At 38.0% G+C, this 18,358-nt stretch overlaps 1 protein-coding gene across 16 annotated transcripts in view; it reads left to right on the forward strand.

Annotated features, from left to right (window-relative positions):
- The window catches only part of LOC109057072 (microtubule-associated protein 2-like), a 109,624-nt gene that overhangs the window by 85,873 nt on the left and 5,393 nt on the right, over positions 1-18,358 (forward strand). For 7 of the 16 annotated variants that reach the window (XM_042731712.1, XM_042731719.1, XM_042731717.1 and 4 more), the window contains 9 exons: positions 2,230-2,517; positions 3,599-6,745; positions 6,989-7,189; positions 9,165-9,302; positions 10,642-10,700; positions 11,425-11,610; positions 11,924-12,068; positions 12,700-12,756; positions 13,906-14,225. In XM_042731712.1, coding sequence (XP_042587646.1) covers positions 2,230-2,517; positions 3,599-6,745; positions 6,989-7,189; positions 9,165-9,302; positions 10,642-10,700; positions 11,425-11,610; positions 11,924-12,068; positions 12,700-12,756; positions 13,906-14,225 — 4,541 coding nt within the window. Of the gene's footprint in view, positions 1-2,227; positions 2,518-3,598; positions 6,746-6,988; positions 7,190-9,164; positions 9,303-10,641; positions 10,701-11,424; positions 11,611-11,923; positions 12,069-12,699; positions 12,757-13,905; positions 14,226-18,358 lie in introns of all 16 variants that reach the window. The other 9 variants (XM_042731720.1, XM_042731723.1, XM_042731725.1 and 6 more) reach the window with 6 other exon arrangements.

Raw genomic sequence — 18,358 nt, forward strand, 5'->3', positions numbered from 1 at the left:
TGTGCAACTTTTGTGCAGTGAGGTAAAAAGGCACGAGCGTTTGTGTTTTTAGGCAAAATTCCCGCTGCTATGGAGGAAAGAAATCACTGACTCTGAAAATGAAATCCAAATGACTTGCAGCATCAGCAGGACATTTGTGCATGCTGTGCACATTTTTTCCTTTGCCTGTTTGCCGTCTTTTTGTCTATGCATCTGTCCGCCCGTATGTTAGCAAGTCTGTCCATTTGTATTTTTGATTGTCCCCCATCAGGCCCAAAATGTACTCATGCGTCTCAACAGGCCCCTTACATTTCTCCAACCTGCTGATGTACACATGCTGTAGATCACAGGAAGACTTTCAGCTCTTCACATGGTGGCCCACACACACACACACACAAGCATCTCTGACCTTATTGCATTGGTGAAGAAAGACTTAATCACTTTCAGCACCAAAACGATTTCTACACTGTGGGTTGTGTTTCCAATTTAACTAGGGTTGGTGATCAAGAACTTGGAAAATAGTAGAACCAATTATTTTTCAGCTTTTTTTTTTGGTTTCTAAACATCTTTATTGCTTCATTTTGTCTAAGCCATGAGCTTGCAATCTAAATTGAATTTGATGAGAATCAGTAGACAATAATGAATCAGTGAAAAACTCATTTATGTCCAATTCCAAATAAACTGAAAACTGTTAATGAGTTATGTATGATTTTTGCTTGTGAGTTTACTGACTAATCTGACAACATGTTAAAGCAGTGTTATTTTAGTATTATTGATATACTATTATATTATTTAATCATATTTTGAATTAGCTTATTAATTTTAGTTTTGTTACATGCTTTGGTCATTTTTTATATTTCTATTCAGCTTTAATTTATTTTACACATTTCTTATTTAATTAAATTTTATTTTATTTTATAATACTTTTAGTTTTAAAGGTAGGTTGTGTTGCTTCCTAAAAAGTACTAAAATAATCCATTAACGGGATCATTAAGTGGAATTAGAATCATTAAATCCCGTAAAACTTTTGACATTGAGTTGGCTGCCAATTTGTACTCCTCTCCCCTTTTCTCTCCCTCATACACTCTCTCTTCTCTCATCCTTCGTTCCACTGCAGCATCCTGCTGCGATATGACCTGGTGTGGTCCTTGTCTCCACATCTAGCCTGGCTCCCAGCAGAGACTGTTGCTGTTCCTTATCTCTCTTTCGCTCTGTCTCCCTCTTTCTGTCTCTGAGAATGAACTACATCATAAGCTTTGTTCTGAGCAAGAATTCTGCATCCCCGGTTTCATTCATACTGACATCTCAATAACTCCCTGACCAGCATTATTATGTTGCTGTTCGTTTCGTTCAGTCTCAGTTAACAGAGACAATGCAGATGCACACAGCATTGTGTGCAAGTGTGTGGTGTGCAAGTCATATTTTCATGTTCAAGAATAAAATTGAACAAATGAAGGAGCTTATGTAGGCTATTTGTCATAAACTTTTGAAATAAGCATTACTAATGTAACTGAGAGGTACATATTTTGAAATGAATAATCTGGTTCTTTAGAGTTTTAAGAGTTTTTCTTTTTTTTTCAGCCTATAGGGAACCAACCGCCATTACATATTGTCTGAAAAACTGATTTAAGCACTATAACAGAAGCAAGACTGGTTTTCCTGTTGAATATCAGCATGATTTTATTGGATGTAGGTAGCAGTTCTGAAAACAAGTTTCATTTTAACCACAATATGCCAAGGATTTTGTTTCATTTTGCTCTTCTAATGAAAATTATTCCACCAAAGCCAAAGTGAAATCAACTGATGCATGTCACAGAGTAAAACAGACAAGCGGAGTGATTAAAACTGATTTGGTCAAATACATTACTAAAAATGGTTCTTTGTAATTGTGAGAAAAGAATCAGTTACCTCTGTTTATTTTAAAAATAAAATTCTAAAACAAGTACAGTATGTGCAGAATCAGATTTCCATTAGTTGATAAAGTAGATATATTGTGGAAGAACAGCTTAAATGCTTTAATAAGAATCTTGTTTGATGTGCATCTTCCTTATTCACCTCTATCTGCCACTACTTCATATACTCAAGGTCAGAGAAAACTTCACATATACATTTTACAAAAGCCATAAACTGCATTAGATATGTCCTCATAACTGATAGAGCTGAAAGTGTCCCACCTTTTTATTCCCAAATAACCCAAGTCTGTGTTGTCTGTAGTCTTGATGTTTCCACTTGTCTCCCTCTCTATGAGAGAGGAGACCATAGAGAGTCTCTCAGCTGCGGAGGAGGAAGAGGAGGAGACTTCAGAAGCCGCAGCAACAGCAGCAGCTCTAGAGGAAGAGGAGGAGGAGGAGCAGTGGAGTGGGGAGGAGCCTGAGCAGGAACCCCCATCTGAGCTCCTACAGCGGGCAGAGGTCATAGGCGAGGCCCAGACTCTGCCCGGCCTGCAGGCTGAGGTTCACACACAGGCAGCTACTGCTGCCGACGAGGCCACTAATGGGAAAGCTGAGGAGGCAGGGGGGCAAGAAAGCCCTGCAGAAGGTGTGTCCATCCTTCTCACAACCTGCATGTTTCTCTCTCCCATCACAAAAAAAAAAAAGCAAAGCGAAAGCATTGTGAAAGCTTTCTAAGGGAATGTGGGCGGATGGCTCAAATATCTCCTCTATCTGCTGATGCTGCAAGGCAACACAGGCTTGATGGTGACCAGCTTCTGTGGCCAGAGCTGTGTGTCTGTCAATGTCTTTCTACTTAAAGCTTTTCCCAGAGCAGCTGCCATCTGCTAGCTATCTGATTAAGCTTTTTCTGAACTTTACTGCTTGTTTCTCTATTGATGCTACTGCTGCCAGGTCGACCGCTTCCATATATTTTTATCCATTGCTCAGTTTATTTTAATTTGCCAGCTACATTGCCAGTTTGTGATTTTTGCTGCATGCTCCAACAAAATACCTGTGGGATTCTATGAGAATCCTCTGTTTTTGTGATATTGTGATATTGTGTTATGCTTCATTGTCAAAGGCTTTTGAAAAGCTAAGCTTGTTGATTTAATTTAAATTGTGTTTCATTTTCATTTTTTTTTCAAAGCGTTGTCATTTCACATGGTTTGCATAAGTGTTTTTTATTCCTTTTATTATGCAAAATGCAGAACAATTTGTAATTTTTTTGCAGAACAATTAGAAACACTGTATTATTTTAGTGGCAATTTAAGACAATTATAGCCACAGGTGTATGTGTAATATTTGGTTATATGAAAATCACTATGCATTTTCCATAATCTCTGAATATGTATTTGGCAGAAGTTTTTAGATCAGCTATTCCATCTTGCTTCTGGTGTAATGATGTCAGTATCGTGTTCGGACCACTTCCTTGGATATTTCATCCTCATTTTCTGGACTTCATCCACGCAACATTAAATGTCCTGGGTCTGCATGCTGGTCCTGTCATATCCATGCCATCACTCCATCACTGAATTGGTATGTGTGTCTCATCGGCTGCTGCTATTTGAAAGTGGACATTCATTTGACCAAGAGCTTTGCCTGTCTGTGTGGTGGTTGGCCTGGCAAACATATTGTACTTTGAATTTAATAATACTATACAATGCAGACTACTTGAGATTTGCTTTCAGCTGTGAAGATGGAAGCAGAGCGACCAGACAGTGAAAGGACAGATCCCATTGGCATGGACTTCACTGAATCTGCAATGCATCTAGATGATGAACTCCCATCTTACCAGAGCCTTGCCAGAGACGCAGATATGCCGGAAAGCCCCTTTGCCCGAACATGCCCCATGGAGGATTTTGGAGTGCCTCCAAGTGACCAGGGTCATGCTAAAGGACCTTGCAAGGCTCCAAATGAAAAGCCTGATGTACAAAGTGGTGCTGTGAAACAGTCTTTAACTGAAACGTGTGACTCCAGCAATATCCATGAGGTCAAACAAGGGCAAATTGAAGACAAACAAATGGAAATAACAAAAGAGGAGGACATGAAGGACAAATCTGGGATGTCTGCTTATTTTGAGACCACTACAATTAAGACAGATGCCTCCGGGTCTCAAGGAGAAGGGTATTATGAGCTGAGTACTAAATCAGAAGAACAGAAAGACTCTGTTGCTGACCTACCACTTCCTGAAATCAGTTACAGCACCTTGGCCCAAACACACTCTTTGGAAGTCCAACCAGATCTTCCGAAAAGTAGCGCAGACACACTACACACTGCTTTACCTGTAGACAGAAGAGATGACTGCAGACTGTCTCCTGGAAAACTGGCACTAGAGCAAAGAAGTTACTCTTTAAATATCACCATTGGAGCAATGGACCATGGTGATGCTCAAGGACGTCCAAGAATCCTCTCTCCGTTAGCCACTGACATCATGTCTCATACTAGTGGGAGCCTTGACGAATCTGCCGATTACCTTCCTGTCACCACTCCCTCAGTAGAGAAGCTCCCTCAGTTTCCACCAGTGATCCTGGAGACAACTGCCTCTACCACAACTCCATCATCTTCCCCTCCCCAGGAAACAGTCACTGATGTAAAGACAAGTCCACAGTCAGAGTCTCCAGAATCCCCTGTCCAAGCTAAGAGCTGTTATAAGAATGGCACCGTCATGGCCCCAGACTTGCCTGAAATGCTGGACTTGGCAGGTACTCGATCAAGGTTGACATCTGACAACACTGACTCCGAGATTATGAGAAGGAAGTCTGTCCCAATGGACATGTCTTCTCTAGTAAGTGATTCTTTAGCACATTTGTTCAAAGGTGACCAGGGCCAGATGGCTACAAAGAGAGAAATGCAGTTGGAGGAGCAAGGATATTGTGTTTTTAGTGAATACTCTGGTCCTATGCCATCGCCTGCGGATCTGCACAGTCCAATGGACTCATCTCCTCAAATCTTCAACACTGTGATATCAGAGGAGAAGGAAACTGGTCTTGTTGCATTTGGACAACAGGAGTGTCCATCGACTGAAGATCTGAAACCAACACAGGTTGTTACACCACAGGTAAAACAGGAGTGTGCATCGACTGAAGATCTGAAACCAACAGAGGTTGTTACACCACAGGCAAAACAGGAGTGCCCATCGACTGAAGATCTGAAACCAACAGAGGTTGTTACACCACAGGCAAAACAGGAGTGTCCATCGACTGAAGATCTGAAACCAACAGAGGTTGTTACACCACAGGCAAAACAGGAGTGTCCATCGACTGAAGATCTGAAACCAACAGAGGTTGTTACACCACAGGCAAAACAGGAGTGTCCATCGACTGAAGATCTGAAACCAACAGAGGTTGTTACACCACAGGTAAAACAGGAGTGTCCATCGACTGAAGATCTGAAACCAACAGAGGTTGTTACACCACAGGCAAAACAGGAGTGTCCATCGACTGAAGATCTGAAACCAACAGAGGTTGTTACACCACAGGCAAAACCAGAAGAAGAAAAGCCAAAGAATGAAGAATCCTCTGAAATTGAAAGTACACCTTCTGAAAAACCTCATGTAGAGACTAAGCAAGAGGACTCTGATCTTTTGAAGACTGAACATTTGGAAGAAACTAAGAGTCCAGCTTTACCTGATAATGAGAAAGGACAGTTAGACAAACAAGCTGAAACCTTTATCACACCGAAGGTGACAGTAACTCTGGAGGAAGCAAGGCCTGATCTTGATGCAGGTTTCAAACTTGGTGCTGAAACCGAAGCTGAAATAGCTGACTATGAGAGGCAAATTCGCAAATTGGAGATGGAGGACCGACCTTTGAGTGTAGAGGAGGAGCGGGAGCTCCAGGAACTCAGGGAGAAGGTGAAGAATAAACCAGACCTTGTGCATCAGGAAGCTTACGAAGAGGTAGATGCAGAGGATGCGTACCAGCTCACTGGAGCTGCAAAGGACAGAATTGCTCGGCCCATCAGACCATCTCCAGCATCTTCTGTAGAAAGTGCTACCGATGAGGAGAAAATGCATGTTAGTGACACTGAAAAACCTAGATCACCAGGTGAGAAAGAATCTCTTAAAACAGATCCTAATAGATTATCTCCTGTTGGGTCTTTTGAGAAATATTTTAGAGAGGAGAGACCTTCTGAGCAGGAGGTAAAGCAGAAAGACTCAGTACAGCCCCTCAAAGAGAAAGTTGCTGAGGAGAAACCTCAGTCAGCTCCTTCCAAGACAGACGAAGCTCCACTTGACACCACAGTGACTCAAGAAGTAGAGGAAGAGGTGGAGCTTGCTGAGGAACCTGATGAGGTCATCCCAGAACCAAAACCTGCACTTAATGTGGAAGAGAAGCCGGTGGTAGATAAAACTGAACCAGATGAGGTTGTGGTTGAAAAAGAGGAGGAAAAAGTGTTTGAGAAAGAACACGTGGAAGATGAGGAAATCTTGGAAGGGGCCAAAGCTGCAGAAGACACTGTTGAGCCTAGAGCTGCGATTGAGTCAGTAGTGACAGTGGAAGATGACTTTATTACAGTAGTGCAGACCATTGATGAGAGCGAAGTCTCTGGACACAGTGTACGCTTCTCAGCTCCCCCTGAGGAGGAACATCCACAGCTCCTCCAAGAAGAAGAAGAGGAGGACGAGTCTGTGGAAATGGCACAGGAAGTAGAGATGGAGGCTCCCAGTTTGGAGGAAGCTCTAGATGTTCCAGAGCCTGTTGAGCCTCCTGTATGTCCAGCTAAAGAGATAGAAGTACCAGAGAGTGAGGCCCCAACCCAAAGCTACGATGAATACAAAGATGAAACTACCATTGATGACTCCATCTTAGACAGCTCCTGGGTGGATACTCAAGGTGTGATTCTAATATCTGTTTTGCATGAAATTTGCTCAGCAAATGATGAAAACCTTTCAGAATTGTCTTGAAGTTAACTTGTTTCCTACCTTTTTAGGTAACAGTTGTATATTAGTTGGCTTGCCAGTATACAGCAGTACTGAATTTTAAGTTGTTGTGAGGGCCATGTTGGATTTCAAGTAAATGCATGTTTACAGCCTGGTATAAGAGTACCTTGCCTGTTTCACCTCATGTACTCTGTAGATGATGATAAGAGCATGGCCACCGAGAAAATTGAGCCTCTACCCAGAGTGATGAGCCCTGTCAAGAAACCACATGCGGAGAAACCAGCGAAACAGAGGGCTAAAGGCGGCAGGACCAAAGGACGAATCACCACCCCTGAACGCAAACCTGTTCGCAAAGAGCCGGTACCCATCCAGAAGGATGAGATGAAGAAGAAAAAAGGTTTTTGTCACTGGAAGTGACATTGTGTTTTATTTTGTTTGTATATTCTGTATTTTTTTTTTCATTATGACATTTTCCCTTCACATTTTTCAACAAGTTGAATGTTTAAATCTTAATGCTTATTTCTACTTTGGTTAGATGTCATGTATACAGGTCCTTCTCAAAAAATTAGCATATTATGAAAAAGTTCATTATTTTCCATAATGTAATGATAAAAATTAAACTTTCATATATTTTAGATTCATTGCACACCAACTGAAATATTTCAGGTCTTTTATTGTTTTAATACTGATGATTTTGGCATACAGCTCATGAAAACCCAAAATTCCTATCTCAAAAAATTAGCATATTTCATCCGTCCAATAAAAAAAAAATGTTTTTAATACAAAAAAAGTCAACCTTCAAATAATTATTTTCAGTTATGCACTCAATACTTGGTCGGGAATCCTTTTGCAGAAATGACTGCTTCAATGAGGCGTGGCATGGAGGCAATCAGCCTGTGGCACTGCTGAGGTGTTATGGAGGCCCAGGATGCTTCGATAGCGGCCTTAAGCTCATTCAGAGTGTTGGGTCTTGCGTCTCTCAACTTTCTCTTCACAATATCCCACAGATTCTCTATGGGGTTCAGGTCAGGAGAGTTGGCAGGCCAATTGAGCACAGTAATACCATGGTCAGTAAACCATTTACCAGTGGTTTTGGCACTGTGAGCAGGTGCCAGGTCGTGCTGAAAAACGAAATCTTCATCTCCATAAAGCTTTTCAGCAGATGGAAGCATGAAGTGCTCCAAAATCTCCTGATAGCTAGCTGCATTGACCCTGCCCTTGATAAAACACAGTGGACCAACACCAGCAGCTGACATGGCACCCCAGACCATCACTGACTGTGGGTACTTGACACTGGACTTCAGGCATTTTGGCATTTCCTTCTCCCCAGTCTTCCTCCAGACTCTGGCACCTTGATTTCCGAATGACATGCAAAATTTGCTTTCATCCGAAAAAAGTACTTTGGACCACTGAGCAACAATCCAGTGCTGCTTCTCTGTGGGGAATGCGGCACCTGTAGCCCATTTCCTGCACACGCCTGTGCACGGTGGCTCTGGATGTTTCTACTCCAGACTCCGTCCACTGCTTCCGCAGGTCCCCCAAGGTCTGGAATCGGTCCTTCTCCACAATCTTCCTCATGGTCCGGTCACCTCTTCTCGTTGTTGCAGCGTTTTTTGCCACACTTTTTCCTTCCCACAGACTTCCCACTGAGGTGCCTTGATACAGCACTCTGGGAACAGCCTATTCGTTCAGAAATTTCTTTCTGTGTCTTACCCTCTCGCTTGAGGGTGTCAGTGATGGCCTTCTGGACAGCAGTCAGGTCGGCAGTCTTTACCCATGATTGCGGTTTTGAGTAATGAACCAGGCTGGGAGTTTTTAAAAGCTTCAGGAATCTTTTGCAGGTGTTTAGAGTTAATTAGTTGATTCAGATGATTAGGTTAATGGCTCGTTTAGAGAACCTTTTCATGATATGCTAATTTTTTTGAGATAGGCATTTTTGGGTTTTCATGAGCTGTATGCCAAAATCATCAGTATTAAAAACAATAAAAGACCTGAAATATTTCAGTTGGTGTGCAATGAATCTAAAATATATGAAAGTTTAATTTTTATCATTACATTATGGAAAATAATGAACTTTTTCACAATATGCAAATTTTTTGAGAAGGACCTGTACAATCTAAAACTTTGTATTACTTTAATTTTATTATTATTTTTTGAGACAACAGAGTGTCAGATTTAACTAAACCTATGAAGTGCATGTGATTTTACAGTAGGTAGATTATTCCGAATTTCAATTAAATTTTATATTTGTTTTTTTCATTACATCTTTGTTAAATTAGTGTTTTAGTGAAACATTATTTGACTGTATCTCCTATCATCCTGTGTTGCACTGCTGTTGTGCCTGTCCTTGATTCTGTGTCTCCCTCTTGTAGCTGTGATTAGGAAGGCTGAGCTCACAAAAAAATCTGATATTCAGACGTGCTCGCCTTCCCGGAAGAGTGTTTTAAAGGCTACAGTAAGGCACCCTAGACCTACCCAACATCACGCGTGTGTTAAGCGGAAACCCACAGGTGAACTCTGTCACAAGCTGTTTGCAATGTGGCTGGCAAACATGGGAATTGGCATGTTGTTTTTAAGAGTGATGCTTGTCTATTTGATTGGTTTTTCTTTTTATGTATTTTACATAGCAAATTGTATAAGTTACGCAAGTTGTATGTTCATGCAGTGTTTGTAATGAGGCTCACTGGTGTTTTATTCAATTGTTTTGCTTATAATGTTTTCATTTTCTTATAGCTTGACCTTTCTTTTTGTTGCCTGCATGTGTTCTCTTTTAGTTTCCCGCTTATTCACTCTTAGTTTTCTTTTCAAAGTGGCACTGCTTATTGAATATTGTGAAAATGTGGTGCATTCAATCACTTTGTGTGTTTGTCTGTGTGTTAATTTTAAAGGATATCCTTTTGACTTAAATGTGTTAGACAATTTATGAGGTGCAGCTTAGAGTAATCACTATTTCCTTTCCTTTTGTAACATTTCTATTCTGTTGCATACAACATTCAGGGACCAATTGGACTGGTTGCCAGGCAACTGGTGGTTTGAGTGAGCTCTGGGCGCTCAGTTAAGACAAATCTGGAGGAAAGGAATTCACTGTGCCATAATAAAGTTCCACTGTTAGATTTCTGGGAACTGTGCTTGAATTTATGTTGGACATCTGATACATTGCTGCAAATCCCCCAATTAGACTTTACTGAACAGCGTTTTATGTAACAGTTCATTTTCAAATTCTCTGTTATTCTGTGCCAAGTAGTTTCAGAGGAGAGCTTTCCAGTAGCTACAAAATATTTAGCTGAGGGTAATGATCAGTTTCATTTTTGATCCGATATAGCCCAATTAGAAGTACCTTGGCTTGGGCATTTAAAAAAATATCCGGATGGTGGTTAAGTCTTAAAAACATAAATGAATCAAAAATCCCAGTTTAATATTCAGGGACAACTACAAGTAAGCAATTTGTATGTTGATTTGCTTGAAAAGTTAAAAACTGTGGTTCTGTGGCACTTTCAGAACATTTTCTTTTGTTAGTTGGAACATCTGACCAGCTTACTTAGCAACATTAACTCAACATAACTCCTGTTTGAGGCAGGACTATCTGTTCGACAAGTCATAGCTGTTACATTGCACACTTCAGTTTTACAAAATAACTATAAAAAGGCTTTTTAAAGAAAAATCAGACTATATGTCAAGCACATGTGGCTGCTTTTGTATACAGGTTTGCATTTGCTGTGTATTTGCTTGTGTGTAATGTTCAGTTTGTTTTATTTTCATTGGAGAGCATATAACTCAGTGGTCATGGTCATAGTATGTATTTCTTCTCTTTATCATCCTCAGCCTCTCTTTTTCTCTTTATCTTTGCAGTGTCTGCAGATGGTCGACTGCCCTTCAGTGTGGCCAGGCACTCCAGAGACAGAGCATCTGTAAGCATCAAATTAGATTTCAGTCATATACAAATATGATGATCCCAATTAAAACAGGTTGTCAATAGATAGTCCAGTCTATGTACTAGAGATCAGCTCAAGTGCTCAGAAATAACAGTAATTATTAATAATAAAAGGCTATTTTGGTGTATTTGTTTTTAAAATTAAATTCAGAACGTCACACACATCAAATTACACTGACAACTACACTCTGTCCTGTTATTCATTTTGTCATTAGTTACGCCATATTTTTTGTGGTACCAATGATGAATTGAAAATAATTCAATATATACAATACATACAGTATAGCCTCTTTGCACCTCAGATGCCTCCCTGGTTTCCACTCTTTGTATTGCCTGCTCATCCCATCTCATATTATCTGATTTGTGTTTTTTTACAAGTTTGCATGACCTTTTTGCCTCATTTCCTTCAACCTTAAAATGAGACATAGTGCCCTCCCCAGGCAGTTTAATGGTCCATGTACTAATACAACATTAAAGAAAATAGAGATTTTCATCTTTTTGTGCTTGTTTATTTTTAATTCCTGAGTAGTTATGCATTCTGGTAAATGCCCTTTTATCCCCAAATGTGTGGTCAGATGTTGTTCATTTCGTTTGGTTAAACATGCTGTCATGCTGATTTTCATACCATTTTCTGCTCATGTTTTTGGTTTCATTTTCACTGTGCATGAATGGCTCATCTGTCCGTGTTCCTCTCATCATAGACCTCCAATCCCACAACATTAACAAAGATCCCCACTTCTAAAATTTGGGCAGAGGCTTTGCTGCCAGCCCGGCCGAACTCGGCCAGCTCCTTCAATAAAAGGAGCCCGTTGGTGGAGGCAGATCTTTATGAGCCCCGCCCTTCCTCAGCGGGCCCACAAGTATCACTAAATTCATATGCTGTAAAGGTAAGCAGGGAGCGAGATGTTTTGGAAAACTATTTGCTTCTGAACATTACTAACTAAGAACTTTCCAAAGAGGAAACCTTCCTAAAATTTGTTAACCTAATAGTGAAAATGAATGATTTTCTCACCTCATGTTGTTGCAAATCTGCAAGTGTTATGAATTATAGAGAGGTATTTTCCATCAAATTTTGTTAATTGGAAGAAAAAATGTTAAATTCCAAATAATGACATGAGGGGGAGTACATTTTAATTTGGGGGTGAACTATCCCATTAAGTTCACCATGATTCAATCAAGGATTAATGACTCTGTCCTCAGGATGGTGGTTCTCGGAGCCCAGAGAAAAGGTCGTCCCTTCCACGGCCAGCATCCATACTAACTCGCCGCCCACAAATGGCTGATCATGAGGAGAGCTCCACTTCCATTACCAGCTCTGGGTCCACAGCACCACGCAGGCCCACATGTAAGAGGCATTCTCATGCACCTGTAAAATCTCTATATTTTTTTATTGATTCTATCTCTATAGATAGAAATAAAAAAATAGTGATTTTAAAAAATTTATATTGAATCAGACATCTTTTGATTTGTTTTTGTTTGAGACAAATTACTATGACAAAAAACTATTCTTTTTTTTACTTAACAAGGTTTCTTAATGCACATCATGACATCTAAACATGATACTGAAGTAACGTGGATTATAAAATAAAAAAATAACCAGCAGATAAGCAATATGCATCTTTATTTTTTATTAAAAGTAAAGTACAGCCACATAATGTAATAATATTTGACAACGATTAGACGTTATCACTGATTTTGATTATGCTAGTATATTTGATAAGTCATTTTTTCAATATTGCATGGTTTTTATTTGCGTATTCTTTCACAAAAGCCAGTATGCACTGCAAAATTAATAAAAGGAGAAGCACTAATCTAAACTTTTTTTAGGTACCTGAAGAATCTGAAGTGTTTCTGAAGTTCTTTGGACTTATTTGGATATATTTTCAGACATGTTCAATCTCTGCTTCCGTATCTACCAACTTTCTTTAACTCATACTCACTATATACTCACCCACTCTCTTCCCCTCCTCCTGTAGCGTTCCGTACTGAAGTCAAAGCAGAGCACAGGACAGGCAGGTCTCATAGTATGACAGGTATAGAGTATCAGTCCCTAAGTTATTCATCTCCAATACACATTTAGTTACAGCATTAAAACCACAATGTTCCACTCATGTAACTTATTCAAAAAGGGTGAATACTTTCTATAGGCACTGTTATACATAAGGATTTTTTCCCCCCACGTTTTTGTCTACACTTGCCTTTTTCATTATGCATGTGAGTATAAACACTGTTCTAAACTATGTGTTTGTGCCATTCCAAGTCCATCAAAAATGTGTGTATACATCATCATCTACAGTGGGGACCAAAAGTCTGGAGCACTTGTTTTCCAGTAAAACGATCTAAAAGTCTTTAAAACAATATACACTTGCTTGAAAAGCAACATTGCGTAAGTTTTTAATTATATTAAAAATTGTAATTTATACAAAGCAAGTGAAAAAATCTGTAGTTAGACCAAATATTAAATATAATATTTCCATTTTTTTATATTACATATAATATTTATTTAAAAATGTGTAGTCTCTGAGTTTTTGAAAGAAGCCTCTTATGCTCAGCATGTCCACATGTATTTGATCAAAAATACAATAAAAACAGTAATTTTGGGAAATATTATTACCATTTAAAGTAACTATTTTCTGTTTGAATGCATTTTAAATTTCACACGATCCTTGAGAAATCATTCTAATATGCTGATTTGGTGCTCAACAAAGATTTCTTATTATTAATAATGAAAACAGTTATATATTTTTGTGGGAATGTTGATGCTTTTTCCGAGGTTCTTTAATGAAAGTTAAGTAGATTGTTATTTATTTTTTGGTAACTTCATAAATGTCTTTACTTTCAATTTCAATCAGTTTCATGGATCCTTGCTGAATAAAAGAAATAATATCTTTAAAAAATTGTATGATAAATCAATGTACATAAAAAAAAACATTTCTGAAAACAAGTCTCAGTATCTAATGCAGTGTTGCGGTTGTTTTCTCTTAAATTGTAATGCTGGTTATAAAACTTGAAATAAATGAAAAGTATGAAATTAGAAAAAAGCAAAACAGGAGCATTTTCACCAATGGACTCCACTGTATATTTTATGTTTTATGTATTTGAAGTCATCTTCACACACGTTTGCTGATGTTGGACTTCCTAATTCCTAGCATCTAAACTGATAATTTGTGTTTCCACTGAAGGCGTAGAGACTGCTCGGTCCCGCTCGGCCCGCAGTGGCACATCCACACCCCGCACACCCGGGTCCACAGCCATCACCCCTGGAACCCCTCCCAGCTACTCCTGCCGTACTCCAGGCACCCCCCACACTCCAGGAACCCCCAAATCTCTCAGCCTGCTGTCCCAGGAAAAGAAAGTGGCCATCATCCGAACACCTCCAAAATCCCCGGCGACTACACCCAAACAGCTGCGCATCATTAACCAGCCACTGCCTGACCTCAAGAACGTCAAATCCAAGATCGGTTCTATTGACAACATCAAGTACCAGCCCAAGGGGGGCCAGGCAAGTCCAAATGCTAACTATCCACTCACTTTTCCCCTCCCCATCTGGCTTTCTTGCTGTTGTTCTGCTCCTTCAGGGTCGATTCTGTCCCCTGTGGGCACACTGTCCTTTCAAGTGTGCTTTACTGTGTCTCACACTCATCACTATTGCCTTGTGTCCGCATATATTAATTCACTGTGTGCATACTAATGTTCACTTGTCTTAGATTGACTTGTTCCATGCCTGACTAGAAGGTAATGTATTCTTATGACATGGCATTTATTCTCATGACAAGGAACAAAACTTGCTCCAAAACTTTACCTCCTATTATGTATTCATTTTAATATCTAAACTAGCAACATTTGATAGAACATTCTTTACATAAAATATATTACATGTTACCTGTCATCAAACCATAGCTATTTATTTCTTATAAATTAATATTAGTGCTGTCAGTAAATAATAATAAAAAACATTATATGGCAGGTAGATTCAATTACATTATTTCAATTATTCAATTTTCTTACATTATTAATGTTTTTTCATTAATATATGCACTAACATTCAAAAGTATGGGTCGGTAAGATTTTTTTAAAAGAAATTAATACTTTTATATATATTGTATTTTTGATCAAATAAATGCAGCCTTGGTAAGAAAAATTGACATTTTCAAAAAGATTAAATTAAACTTTTGGATGGTAGTTTAAATATGAATTCAAATTTAATTATATACATTTTAATACTGTCAATTGGCATTAAGTTTCACCTAAGTACTGAAAAATAAGTAATGTGATATTTGTGTGACAGTGTTTAGTATTTTGCTTCCCTTAGGGAAATGCTTGATAGACTGGCCTATTACAGAACTCTCTTTTGGAATTCTTGGATTGTAGTGGGTTGTAGAACAACTGGATTGCATTCCGGGATTGTGGAAACTTCAAAATGATACACATATAAATGCACATAGAGATATGAACCAGGGTTGTTTGTTTTCCGGGTTGAATAGAGTTCAGATGGGACGATGGGGACAGGCTCTTGATGTAAACACCCCTTGTGTTTTTAGGGCATTTCATGCAAGCTTGCAGTAATGACCAGGGTGTAGGCTGTGTGTTGGAGTGACATGTTTATGTCTGGCTTGTGGCAGAGTGCAGCGGTGCAGAGAAAAGGATTTCATCAGCCAGAGGAGTGGGAGATTGTGACGTTACTGGGGTGGAAGACTGCAGTGAGAAACTATGAGGAACGACTTAAAGGGACATTGGAGTAATTTGTTTGTTTGTGGAGTTAGAGACAGTGTGTAAGATTTCAAGGAAAATGTTGGACAGGGCTGGATTTTTTCTATCATTAAATGATTGTACTTGGAAAATCTTTACATATTATTATATGTTTTTAAAAATGTTTTAAAAACATATAATAATATAATAATAAATAATATATAATAAATGTTTTTTTTAAAGAATTTGTTTGATAACATTTCTATTTAGGGTGTATTATTTTTATCTTATTTTTTACTTACTCCTCCCCACATTTAGTCCATTTATAATTTTAGTGGAGTTTAAAATATATTTGACAGTTATGTTTTCTTAATACAGTGTATAAGACTTTGATTTCATGTTGAATTTAAAAGTACATTAGTAAAAAGTTAATTTTATTCTAAATTAATTCTAAAGGGCAAATGAATTCTAAAGGTCAGAGAGTGAATAGATTGTTAGCCCTTGTAAGCAATGACTAAAAATACTTAAAAGCAACCATGTAGTCATCATCACTTTTTAAGTTTGTCAGTAGTTTGTCTGGTCCTCCTGAGTCCTGTAGACTGTGATGAATGATCTAGGGAAAATGGCTTTGGAGTTCATTTTGGGGCACTCAGGACACCCTGAGGAGCGGCGTGTTGTATAACCTCTGCCATGGTCTAAATCTGTCTGGGCCCAAATGCTCCCTCACCCCTGGATGACAGCGGGTGTCTCCCCAGCATAGTCACTCATGGAACAGGTCTAAGAGACAGTGACGTGAGCCACAATCTCTCAGGGTTGAATAGGCATGTGGCGGCCACTGCCAGTCTGTGTTTGCCCAAGGGTGAGACTGGGTAAGAGTGCTGTGCCTGTCTGTGCCTTAATGATATAATATGTCTACTGAGAGCCATTGAAGCGGACAGGGACGGTCTGAAAACTCGAAAAGCATGTGCATGTTTAATAATGTCAGAACCTTTCATTAGATTAATATTCTAAAATATCTAAAAGCTGCATCAACTCTAGAGCTGTGTTAAGTGAATATTTGCATCTGTTCTCTTTCCAACAAATCTGAAATCTTTTTACTTTACAGATCAAATTTATAATAATGTGTACTTTATCATTAAATGTATCATTTTAAGAAAGTGATTTTGAGGTTGTCATACCTGTTTTCTTTTCCTCCTTACAGTGTTTTTTCATGATAACAAACAATGTTATATATTTTTATTTTGAATGTAATTATGATATTTATTTCATACAACATGTACCATTTTGACTTTCCTGTTGAGATCGTATCATCGTCTTTTCTTAAATTTTAGTATTAATCTTAGTAATTTAAGAAATTATTTATCAGAATTCAGTTTAAAAACAGAAAAATACAGTAAAAAAAAAAAGAGTCTGTTTGAGACTTGATGAGTGTTGTGGTTAAAATGTAACTTCTTAATTTAATTTAATTTAATTTAATTTAATTTAATTTAATTTAATTTAATTTAATTTAATTTAATTTAATTTAATTTAATTTAATTTTATTTTTACTGGTCATAAATTCACACACTGTATTATTTTAAAATGTAAAGAGAAAAAAGTAACTATTTTGTCACCAATTAGTTCTGCAGAGTAACATTCCCTTTAGATCGTACAATATGACCACTATATAACCACTGTTCAGGTTCATGGATTCCTGATTATATGACACATTTAACAACATCTGTATGTGTGTGTGTGTTTGTGCTAGCTTGAAGAGTGTATGTGGAGTTGAGAATTTTCATTACTCGTGTATCTCTGGAGACCAAACACAGACGGTCTCTCTGGCTCCAGTGCAGCTGTCTCTCTCCAAGAAGGGTCATCATCTATGCTTTGTTCAGCCATTCTGCGTCGATATTATGTGCACCTCATTCAGGTTTGCAGTCTCTCTGTAGACTGATATGTGTGAAAGTGTGTGTGTTCAAGAGATTTCAGTAAAATTGACTACAGTTGTTTACTTTGACCTGCTTTCTGAACCAGCCCAGGTCCAAATCCCTATTCCCTAATAAATTAACACTGTCTTTGAAAACAGCTGAGTCCAGTTAAAAGCATGCTACAATTTGGTAGTGAGTGCACTGTTGAACACTTCTGTTCCACTGCAGTAACAGCTAAATGGATTGTGCATCAGATGATGTGTCAGATGTTATTGTTTGGCTCGGCTGTCTGATTGACTGCAGTACAGTTAGCCTTTATAGACTGTACTTCAAACAGACTGATTCATAAAAATGATTTTCCTTATTCTTACACACATTATATCGGAGAGGCTACTTGTATTCTTCTAAAGGTCCAATTGTACGTTTTTTTTTTGCAAATAAATTTACTGTCCTCACAGGAAAATGGCATGCCATTTCACTTATATTTTCATAATTCTTTATCAAGAACACAGATTTTATATAAACATAAAATAATCTATTTTTAATTATTAGCTTATTTTATTTCATTATATTTTATTGGTCATGAATTTACATATTATGTTATATGTAATGTTATATTACATATTAACCTAATTATGTGTTTTAAATAATTATTTATACAAATATTTATTTAATATATAATATTATAAATATTATAAAATAATCTATTTTTATTATTAGCTATATTTTTGATTTGGGCAGTAATTTACATATTATGTTATATTTATTATGGTATATTTTATATAAATGTGTGTATATATATTTTAAAGGCATCTATTATCTTTTAGTTTTATTATTTATTCGTTTTCTTTGGACTGGTCTTGGTTAACATACACTATTATGTTAAAATGTAAATGAAAAGTTATTATACTTTTTTGTCACCAATTAGTGAGACTTGTAGAGTGACTCGCAAAATCCATATTTAACAGTTCGATCTCTTGGGGATTCTTGAAAATGTTGCTAATCAGGACCCCAACAAGAAGTCAAGCTGACACTT

The sequence above is a fragment of the Cyprinus carpio genome, chromosome B9 (genome assembly GCF_018340385.1).
Source record: "Cyprinus carpio isolate SPL01 chromosome B9, ASM1834038v1, whole genome shotgun sequence".
Classification (NCBI taxonomy): domain Eukaryota; kingdom Metazoa; phylum Chordata; class Actinopteri; order Cypriniformes; family Cyprinidae; genus Cyprinus; species Cyprinus carpio.